This window comes from Nelumbo nucifera, chromosome 1 (genome assembly GCF_055504915.1).
Source record: "Nelumbo nucifera cultivar China Antique chromosome 1, China Antique-T2T, whole genome shotgun sequence".
NCBI classification, from domain to species: domain Eukaryota; kingdom Viridiplantae; phylum Streptophyta; class Magnoliopsida; order Proteales; family Nelumbonaceae; genus Nelumbo; species Nelumbo nucifera.
The window spans coordinates 193,100,085-193,111,750 of NC_142649.1; the positions used below are offsets into that span (position 1 = coordinate 193,100,085).

The window sequence follows — 11,666 nt, forward strand, 5'->3', positions numbered from 1 at the left end:
ACAACACCCATTTTTCTTGGGTTTACTTGATGCATTCTCGAGATGAGTTTCCTATCTTAACATGGATCTTTCATCAGATGATTTTAACCCAGTTTGGGGTAAAAATCAAAATTTTTAGATCTGATAATGCGAAAGAGTACTTCAAACATCACTAGCCTCATATTTCCTTGACCATGGGATTATCCATCAAAGTACCTACCTTCATACCCCTCAGCAGAATAGGGTGGTTGAGAGAAAGAATAGGCACATATTGGAGGTGGCTAGAAGTATCATGTGTAACTCCAATGTGCCTATGCGTTTTTGGGGAGATGCTATTCTCACAGCTATATATCTCATCAACCAAATCCCTTCACGGGTTCTTGACATGAAACCTCTATTCACCCTTTTATATCCTAATAAAGAAATGTTCTCTATCCCTCTTAAAACCTTTAGTTGTACTTGCTTTGTTCAAACTCTTGGCCCTCATTGTTCCAAATTTAATCCTAAAGCCTTGAAATATATTTCTTGGTTATGCACAAACTCAAAATGGACATTACTGCTATGAACCTACTTCAGAGAAGAGATTTGTATCTATGGATGTCACTTTCTTTGAGGATGTACCTTATTATCCTAGGGTTTCTTCTCAGGGGGAGAGTAATGAGGTTGGAATTAACACATCAAAGGTTCCTTTACTTGTTCCATTGAGTGAAGAGGGATGTAATGGGAAAGGTTGTCAGAGATGTCGGGATTTGAGAGTTTATCACAGACGGTGGAGGCATGTTGATTTCAGTCATTAACAATCCAAGCCAGCCCCAATTCCTTCTACGGATCCAAAGGCAAGCGTCATTGCACCTCATCCACAACCCATTGTATCTCACAATTCTTGTCTTATGATCATTTGTCTCCCTCTTACAAATCCTTTCTTGCATTCATTGTTGATATTCCCATTCCTAGAACAGTGCAATAAGTCCTATTAGTTCCTGAGTGGAAGGATGCAATGAAGGTAGAAATGGATGCCTTTCTGAGAAACAATACCTACGAACTAGTTGATCAACCTAAAGGGAAGAAACCAATTGAATGTAGATGGGTGTTTACTATGAAACATAATGCTAATGGTTTCATTGAAAGGTATAAGACCCGGTTAGTTGCAAAGGGATTTACTCAGACTTATAGTATAAATTACTTGTAGACTTTTGCACCAGTAACAAAGATGACCACTATCAGAGTTTTATTATCTCTTGCAGCCAATTACTCTTGGCCCTTGTTCCAAATGGATGTTAAAAATGCCTTCCTCAATGGGTACTTGCAAGAATAAGTGTACATGCAGTTGCCTCCTAGTTTTTACAGTACAAAGACAGGAAAGAAGGTTTGTCGACTGAATAAAGCCTTGTATAGACTAAAACAGTCCCCCAGTGCTTGGTTTGATAGATTTAGACAAGCTTTTGAAAAGTTTGGCTATGTGCAAACTCAGTCAGATCACACTGTTTATTAAGAAAGTGGATTCTTCCTTAACTCTGCTTGTTGTATATGTTGATGATATTTTAGTGATAGGAAATGATAACCGGGAGATTGAGTTTCTTAAGCAATTTCTTCATCAAGGGCTTGAGGTAAAGGATCTAGGAGAGCTACGATATTTCTTGGGTATTGAGGTAGCTCAGTCCAAGCATGGAATCTTTGTTTCTCAAAGAAAGTATGTCCTTGATTTGTTGGAGGAAACAGGAAAGTTGGGTGTTAAGCCAGTTGACACACCTATTGAACAGAATCACAGGATCAGTGCAGAAGGTGGAGATCCTCTTGAAGATAAAGCTATGTTCCAACGGTTAGTTGAAAAACTCCTTTATCTTTGTCTCACACGACCAAACATCATCTATGTAGTCAGTGTTGTAGTCGGTATATGCATTTTCCTAGAACTACTCATCTACCTGTTGTTCAAAGGATATTGGCATATTTGAAGAGGTGTTCAGGCAGAGTGTACTATTTAAGGATAATAATCACATGAAGATAAAAAGTTTATACAGATGCGGATTGGGCCAGTTGTGTTGATGATAAAAGGTCTACCTCTGGATATTGTATTTTTGTAGGAGGTAATCTTATTTCTTGGAGTAAGAAACAAAATGTTGTTTCTCGTTCCAGTGTTAAAGCTGAATATCGGTCCATGGCAAATGGTGTGGCTGAAATACTATGGTTAAAATCACTGTTTGAAGAATTGGGTATTGCCTATGAAAAACCTCTAATGTTGTACTGTGATAATCAGGCTACTATTAATATAGCCCATAATCCGGTACAACATGACAGAACTAAGCATATTGATGTGGATCGACATTTTATTAGAGAAAGGGTTGAATCTCAAGAAGTATGTCTTCCATATATCACCTCTATGCAAGTTGGGAATGACAAACATCTACTCCCAACTTGAGGGGAAGTGTAAAGAACACTAATGTGGTACCCACTACTGTACTTGTATGACTATTAGTTAGCAGTTAATTGTTAGTTGTTAGTTAGTAGTTGGTAGTTGGTAGTTATTTTTAGTCAAGCCTTTGAGTCAGTCTTTAATTAATAGTCTTTTATTTTTTGCCATGTAAGCAGTAAGGGTATTTCAGCCCTTTTATCTTTATTTGAAGATTAATATAAATAGTAAGAGAGGGGCGACAGATCAATTAATCCTCTCTTTTCTAATCTCCCCTTTGATCTCTTCTTCTCCTCCTCTCCTCTCTTCACTTATCCTCTTCTTCTTTCCAATTTTTCTTTGTTAATTGAACACTAAAACTAGGCCTGATTGTAGTCTTATTTGACTACAGTCATCATTCATCAAACAGATTCTATCTTTAAGAAGGGGTTTCAAGAAAATTCCAGCATGTCCACAGTCCACCAACCAACCAACTGTTGCAAACTAATACTCAACTATTATGAATTAAAAATAAACTATTACAAACCTATAAATAGTTTACTTTCAAATTTAAATTTCCATATTAATTAATGGTGCTAGAAGTTATATTTACATAAATGCAACTATTAAAACTTGATGACAAGTCACTACATGAAAGAGAAAGATTCTTTCATTAAGATATAATACTGCAATTTTTCAAAATTGCATACACTCTAATTTTAACTTTTTAAGCCATTTTATCAACTTCTCTTATTAATATTATATTAACCAGGAAATTAAAAAATAAAAATGGTTAATTGTTCATTTAAATTAGTAATTTTCTTAATTTAGATCATATTTTAATTCTTATACCATTTCCTAATGTTTCTTTGGCATATCCCAACAGTACACACTTCGCATAAACTATTAAAATATATGTTTCTTATGTGTACCTCATGTGTATAGACTTCATTTAATTGTCATTTGAGACTTAGATTTAGTTTTATTTATGTATTTATATGATTTATTTGTGTTTTCCTAGCATATCCATGTGTATCTTAATATTTTCCCCATATCTACGCCTATACAAAATATGTGCAATACATCTCTTAAAATTGCCTTTCCAATACTTTAAACCCATGAAGAAAATAGACCTCCCCCTATGATTACAATGGGCTACTTTGAAAGTTGTGATAAAGCAGCCCTTGGCCAGGAATATATCCCATGTAGTAGCCTAGCTGTTTGATGTAATATTTTCTTCTTCCTTTTTGATCCTTTAACCTCCCCCCACCCCAAGTACCTTTTAAAAAAATGTCCAATAGTACCCATTTTGGTGCCAACCCAAAGAAACCAAAGATTGACAATGACATGCTGCTATAAATAAGAATAACATACCCATTACAAACAGATCTGCAGAAAAAGTGTTCATTTGGTTATTTATGCAGAAATTATTGGATTAAATAAGACCAAAAGCTAAACAGAGTTCAGAGCCTTGCAAATTCCCAGATTAAGATAAACACATGGTTGGTCTCCATACAAGAACAACTTAGCAGATAGGAAACTAAAAGATACTCAAAACACTGATTCTAAGACAAAGAAACATGTAGAACATATACATCAGTTTTGTATTCTAGGCCTTTAGCATATAAAATATATAACAGAAAGAAGAGGAAGAAAACAAGGAGCATGATTTGAAGGATCATACTCAATACAAAGTAAATGAAAACCTTTATAATAGATTATGCAGATTTTTACGTATCTATGAGGGAATTATTTGCCAAGTTACATGTCTAAGCATTCTAACCCTTGGAACAGACAACTCAGACTGGGGTTCTAGGTAATACTACTCACTGCAAGTACCCATAGAGCTTGCATTCTTAACAATCCAAGGATGCTCCATGATCTTCTGAAGGGAAAGCCTTTTTGAAGAGTCCTTCACTAGAAGCTGCACAATTTTAGTTAAGATCAAGATACTAAATGCCACATCAAAAGAAAATAAGGATACTAAGAAGGAAACTCACCCGACTGATGAGATTTTTTGCTTCTGCAGACACATGGGGTGTAGGAGGGAAGCTCAAATCAACCTTCATTATCCTGTAATCCCATCAACAATTTGTTCAACCTACATAGCTCCATCAAAGTTCCATGTAATCCACAAGATACTTGAACCCCATCCTCACCTTCTGAATGTATCTTTTTGACTCTCAGCCTCAAATGGAGGGACCCCATAAAGGAACTCATAACAAAGTACACCTAAAGTCCAGTTATCAACAGCGTAGTCATGGGCTTTGTTCTCAACCATTTCTGGAGCTAAATAATCTAAAGTTCCACACATAGTGTGTCTTTTGCTTCTCGACTGAACAGACCATCCAAAGTCTGCAATTTTTAGTCGGCCCTGCAATCATAAAATATGGTTAAAACACTTATTCAGGACAGCATTCGTCCAATACATCCTATCTTCTTGGATGATCAAAGATTTGGATAATTGTAGGTTGAGCAAGCTAAGTTTAATTTATTCCAATGATCAAATATAAGAAGTAATGTCTAATAATCTAAAGTAAATAGTGCAGGCATGTCAGTCCCATGTCAAGTCAAAGACAATTTCAGGTAAAATCAAAGGCACACCCGAGAAAGTTTGAGTGACAAAATTAATTTATAAGATGATGCAATAAACACATCCGCGGTCTAGAGAAACCAAAAACAATAAACACCGGCAATTTTAAGAATCTCTGCTTACATAGTTACAAAACTCAGCACAAACCATGATCTTCTTTTCCTTTCCTTTTATTTTATAGTCCACGCCAAACAATGATAGGAAATCTAGTAAATTTCCATTTTGTGTTTTTTTTCTTTGAGCTGACTATGCTACTTAATTTCAACTGAAAAAATGAAAATAAAAGAGAAAATAGAAAGCTCCGTAGAGTACCTCAAAATCCAGCAACAAGTTCTCTGGTTTGATGTCTCTGTGAATTACATGTTTGTCATGGCAGTAAGCTAGCGCTTGCGTGAGGCTCGCAATATACTGTGTTACGGAAGAAACAAAATAAGAAAACCCTAGAACCATAGAAAGGAAAAAGGAGAAAAGGATAAAATCGAAAATAAACTGGAAGAATTTTACAGTGGCTGCTTGCTTCTCGGATAGGTATCCGGACTTCCTCAACAACCTATAAATCTCTCCCCTGTGTGCGTACTCGAGAATTAAGAAGATTCGCTCACCATCGTGAAACCAACCGAAGAGACGGAGAACATTTGGGTGACTGAGACTACTCTGTATCTCCATCTCCCGCCTCAGCTGGTGGTGCAGCCTGTACTTCTCAATTTGTTCCTTGAATATAACCTTAAGTGCAACTATATATTTGCTCTGAAAACACAACCAGCGCCCCGGTGTTATAGTGATTACAAGAGTTACAATCAGAAGTCTAAATCGAAATGATGGAAAATTGAATCGTGGGTACCTTCTTTTCTCTGGCAAGATACACTCTCCCAAACTTCCCTTTCCCGAGAGGTCTTCCGATATCGAAATCATGCAAAGACCATTGCTTCCGGGATGGTTGTTGTTCCCGCTGCTGATTTTGTTCATTCGTTCGACTGGATTCTTGAATTTGGGAATCCATGTGGATATCTGATCTGATCTGAGCTAGGGTTTGGGATTCGAAGAAATGAGAGCGGATAAGAAGCCGCTCGATGTTACATCTGAGAATCTGTTAGCCTCGTCCTGTGTCGATGAGAAGATGAGAGAAGATAGAGAAGCCGCGTCGGAATGCGAGGGAAGTCTGTTGTGACTTGTGATTCAAATTCAAAAACTATATTGCTTTCAAGTTTTGACCGACTGTATCCGTGGACATGGTAATTTGACCCGTCCCCGTTGGGGCTCCGACGCACTCCGCCGATCGGGTTTGGGTTCGGGGCGGTTTGTGATAGGGGACGGACGGACGATATTATGATATGTAACTTTCATATAATTTTAGGTAGATTTCAAAAAATAAAAAGGGCAAATTTTTAAATTATCCCTATTCTTTAGTTAATTAATAAATTATACCTTTATTATTTAACTATTGTACCTTAAACCACAATTAACTAACTCTATTCCTATCATTAACACCCCATAATGTTTCATCAAAATTCATATACACGTAAAACTACGTGCATAATTTTTTTTTAAATCCAATATTGTAATCTGGGTAAGAATCACCGCCCATATATGTCTTGGGACTTGGGAGTCAGCAACTCTATATCTGAACAATAAGTTGATTGGTCCGATATTGGAGCTGAGCCTAACAAATCTCGATCAGTTCAATGTCTCGTTCAATCAGTTGAATGGCCCGATTCCAATGAGTCCGCAAAAGTTGTCGACTCATTCCTTGGCACTTACCTCTGCAACTCGCCAATTGCTCCTTGTCCTAATGAAGCAGTGCCACCGCCAAGCCAGAGGTAGTAGCTCCAACAACAGTGGTGGCAACAACAACACACGAAAATCTACCTATTGTTTTGAACAAGAAGCTCATCTTCTTTGGAAATGCTAGTAGGGTTTTCAATCTGGAGGATCCGTTGAGGTTTTGGGGAAGGGGACGCTTGGTGTTCAGAACGAACAAGAGGCTCATCTTCTTTGGAAATGCAGGTAGGGTTTTCGATAGGGAGGATCTATTGAGGGCGTTGGCTGAGGTTTTGGGGAAGGGGACGTTTGGTGCTCAAAAATCCAAGCAGAAAACCAAATGGAATCATTTCTTTTGGGTCTGTAGTAACTCAACGGCAGTGGCTCCCTTCTCTCTCTTGACCTATTACACCGTCTCTCTCCCTATCGTCAAAGGGCAATACCCCCCCCCCCAACACGTCGGCAATTTTGTATATGTAGAACAATAAGTTGATGCCGAGAAAGGCACTGGAGGTATGGTGAATGCATTCAAAATATATCTTTCAAACTGCCTAAGCCCAACCAAGCTCGAATCTGGCACACTTATCAAAAATAAAAAACTCTCTCAAGTTGTATTGGGTTAAGTTCGAACTGGCACTTCGGAATGGATCAGGCACAGGCCCAATGTCTATGTCAAAGAGTTAGACCTAGATTGATTTTTAAATCACCTTAATCACTCAAATTGCATCCTTAGTTCCCTATAGTCATGTAAAGGGTTGTAACTTGGGATAGGTTAGCTCAAAACTAATCGGAATCAAGGTTTTAAAAGGCTAAAAGCGGAGGCAAGGCGGTTGGGTGTTAAAGAGGTGAGGCATAAGCCTCAAATTAAAATCTTAAAAATCACAAAAAATAAATAAATAATTGAAGTTTTAGATAATTATTTGTCAATTGTCACTTAATGTATCAATGGTTCAACAATTACTGATTGTTCAAATCTTTTCATCAAGATTACTTGTATGAACTATGAAGTGTAAGGCTCTAAGCTAACTAGTAACTAACTACCAACTAGTAACTATTGTTTAGGTGTAGGAATTTTACTTTTTTTCTTCAAACAAATTTATGGCTGCACTTATTAAATATACATGAATTAGACAAATCTTGAAATTTCAAAAGTTTTAGACAAATATTGAAATGAATTAGACTCATTTCCATGGTTGTCATGATAAAACTTCATTAATGGTTGTGGCAAGAGTTGTTCATGGAAGATGACAAAATGAATCCAGATTCAATATATTACGTGACAACATGGCAACATGTACCCATGCATCTCATCAGTTATCACAACACTTACTATCCGAAAGTGAAACTAAAAGAAAGTAGCATGCCAGCACCTCTGAGTCTCCCGACCTCCTATAAATCTATCACCCCACCTAGCCGATAATTTGAGACAAAATAGTAAGAAAAAGGTGAAAAGGAGGAGGAGGAGAACCTGTACACAAGATTCAAAAAGAAGAAGAAGGAGGAGGAGGACCTGTATGCAGTCGCACAATTTGATTTTGTCCAATATTCTTGTCTTCTTGAATCTTGAGTTCGGTATGAGAAGTAGAATATAGAACAGAAAACAGTAGAAGAGAAATGAGTTCGGTCTTCTTGAGTTCATTGAAAAATGAAAACAAATAAATGAGATTTTGGTCAATGGAAACCCTACATTTTGGAGTTTTTACTTTTTCTTTTAATTTTTCTAAAATTGTCCATACTAAAATCCAATTTCCCCACCCAAAACCCCTTTAACTTAAGTCTACCTCCTCATGTAAATTGAGGCGAAAGGCCAAAGGCCTATGCCTCACTAAAGTTGAGGCTTACGCCCCTTGCTCTGAGACTGTGACTACTGAGGCCAGGCAAAATTTGGCTGCCTCGCCTTGAAACATACGTCTCTCGCCTTGCCTCAATCGCCTTTTAAAACCATGACCGGAACCCAGCTCCATAAAAGTAGGGTTGGGTTTGTTAAAAAAATGTTGGATTGGGTTGAAGTTTGGATTGAAAAGTATGAATCCAGTTCAACTGTGGGTTGGGTTAAGGTTGGGGCTTGGGGGTTGAAAAGTATGAACCCAACCAACTTTCTCTTTTTTGGCTAGGATAAAAATAGTGAGACTTTCCTTCAATTTTCTAGCATTCTCTTAGTCAGTTAAAAATGATACCGAAAATACATACCAGCATCGTAGATTTACCCCTTCTATATCATAGCAAGGGACACTAGGCTGACTGCTAACATAAACAATTGCATATTAAAATAACATATAACATATAGGCAAGGTTTTAGAAGGCTAAAGGCAGAGGTGAAGTTGTTAGGTCTCATATTAACAAGGTGCAAGTCTCGAGCAAAGAAAAAAAGATATATAATTCATAAATAATAAAGGCATGAAAAACATATATTGAGATCCCATATAACAGGTTCATGGTTCGAAGTATTGATGCATTCATGCATCCCAATACACCAAAAGGGTGTATCGAATATCAAAACTTTGAATTATGTACATCTTTTTTCTTTAATTTCACAACAAGGTTTAGTTTTATGTTATTTAATTATTAAAAAAAAACGAGTTTTTAAATACCTTAAAAAGGGATATCAGTCCCCCAAAAATAGGATACTCCCGATGCTTTGAATACAAGTGTATATATCATGATCACCACATAGATATTTTGTTTTTTGTCCTACAATATTATATATATTATTTATAATTATATATACAATTTATTGCACCATTACTTGACCCATTTAACCTGAATAGTTAAAAAGTTGGCCAGCTGCCATGTAGGTAAAAATGGCTTTATTTTGGGGTCATTTTTCACTTGATAATAACCATTTAAGCTAGATGCTCATGTATCGGATTAATCCTACTTTTCATCCAATCACTTAAGCTTAATTTGGGGGAGTAAATAAAAATATGTATAATATAAATGTATACAAAATAATATAAAATATAAGATTTTTCATTTCTACGGCCCTGGTGCTTTTCAGGAAGTTACTTATCCAAGTAATTTATTTATATCTTTTATTTTCTAGGTAAATAAGATAATAACTGTTTTAACCATACAAATTCATTATTAAAAAATACAATTTATCCCATCCAAGTATTGACTTACTCAGTGTTTTAAAAACTGACCCAGAGGCCAAATCGTTTTGCCTCTTGTTTGTTGTCATCGATTCAACCGGCCATGTTGGATGGGTCAAACCATGCCACGTCAGCCATATGGAAATTCAAATATATATGTATATATATGAATACACGTGTAAATATGTGTATAGATATGTATAAAAATATATATTATCAATAAATAATGTATAATTATGTTTTACATGTAATATATGAAATATTTTATATTTAATTTTATATTTGTAAAAAATATTAAAATTGTAATTTTAGGCCAAAAAAGATTTTTTTTTGGAGAAATAACAGGGGAAGGCACCTATGGCCCCTTGGGACACATAAATCTTGAAAGTTATCCAAAATTTAAAAATATTCACCTCAATCTGACATCGGAGTGCAAAGTTATGGCCTCCCTGAAGTTTGCATATGCAGTTAGTATGCAACCCTAGTCATCGGGTCAAATGAGCCAATGGTCCAACCATCCGAATCGGACGGTTTTGACCAAGTTAACGGTTTTTTTACCTTCTTTGGGTTTTACTCAAATCGGTCTTGAAATCTTAACCAGGTGACGGTTCGAGCATTTCAATTGGCCAGGTCAATGCCAGGTTGAAAACATTGCACTTACCTACCTAAAAGATGGGTACGTATAAATTTGAAAAAAAGAACATATATATTTTAGCCAATAAAAACGAAAATCCCATTAACAAAGGCATCGTTTGGCAAGTCCTCCTGCGTGGTCTTTTGGGCTTTGACAAGGTTGAAGGATTGAAAATCAACTTTTTCCACTTGATAACCAAAAGTTGGAAAGATGAGAAGATACATGTGCGAAAAGACCTGAAAAGACCGAAAATGCCAAATTTCAAGAAGCTTCAAATGAAACTTTCTGGTCTTTCTGCGTGATAGATAGTATCTAAAGTCTAAAGACATTTTTAAAAGCCCAATAGATTGAACCACTTGCCAAACGGTCTTTATTTTAAAGACAAAACCCCAAAAGCTCAATATATCTGATGAGGGGTAATTTGGCCCAACCTGTTAGCATGCAGACACATGGAGCGACCTGACGACTAGATGACAACTCAACACTTTCCAACGCCTCAGCTGGCCAGGTTAGCTTGGGCATCTCGGGTACCTCAACCAAGACCGAGGTCCAAACAGCTCATGGTGTCCTTACCTACCAAGGTGCCATGTAGCTCACTTCTAGAAGCTAGCCAACTATCTCTGACCTTTTTGGGATCACACCGCATGTCAGTGAGCCTTATCCTTATCCCGCTCGGATCGGATGAACTCGATAAGCCTTATCAGCTCACACGAAGTCCATCTTCGGGTGCGAAATGGACTCTAGATAATGTGGGCCAAAGATCTCAGACATATTTCGTAAGGCCTATGGCAACTCGTCTATATAAAAGCATCACCTTTAATCTCATAAGGTCTGCACGATTTAGCTCTCTAGCTCTCTTACTCACAAGCTATCAAGCTCGCAACTACACTCTCTACTAACTTAAGCATTGGAGTGCCCACACCGGGTAAAGCACCCCAGGTCCTCTGATTGTACTTTCTTGCAGTTCGACTGGCCATGTAAGTAGACTGACATCCAAGCTACCATCCAGTAGAGAGTGACCAGATTGCGCACCATCAATATCTTTTGACCATCTGAGAAGTTAAAATATATTTATAAAAAGACTTATCAAGCTGCACCAAGCTTTCCCTCTCAAAATCCAAAAAACGAATGCCTCCTATTTGGACGTTAGCTTCTATCAAGGGAAATTTGTACTTCACACTGTTCTAACCGCATTTTGCAAGCTTGCATTGGGAATATTTTTTC

At 36.9% G+C, this 11,666-nt stretch overlaps 1 protein-coding gene across 1 annotated transcript; it reads right to left on the reverse strand.

The window, feature by feature from the left end:
• Positions 1-3,836: 3,836 nt before the first annotated feature.
• On the reverse strand, positions 3,837-6,118 carry AUR3 (ataurora3). The gene is made up of 6 exons (XM_010279149.3): positions 5,800-6,118; positions 5,463-5,705; positions 5,271-5,366; positions 4,525-4,739; positions 4,366-4,438; positions 3,837-4,289 (listed from the first exon to the last, which is right to left on the reverse strand). Exons 1-6 carry the CDS (start codon positions 5,956-5,958, stop codon positions 4,188-4,190), a joined length of 888 nt encoding a protein of 295 aa, XP_010277451.2. The 5' UTR covers positions 5,959-6,118; the 3' UTR covers positions 3,837-4,187.
• Between the last annotated feature and the right edge of the window lie 5,548 nt (positions 6,119-11,666).

Bases quoted from the DNA above. Each gene is read 5' to 3' on its own strand.
- AUR3 (XM_010279149.3), bottom strand. From the start codon at position 5,958: ATGGATTCCCAAATTCAAGAATCCAGTCGAACGAATGAACAAAATCAG. The intron at 5,367-5,462 runs GTAAAATTCTTC...TCCGTAACACAG, and splicing joins CCGAGAAGCAAGCAGCCACT to TATATTGCGAGCCTCACGCA. The intron at 4,290-4,365 runs GTGAGTTTCCTT...AAAATTGTGCAG, and splicing joins CAAAAAATCTCATCAGTCGG to CTTCTAGTGAAGGACTCTTC.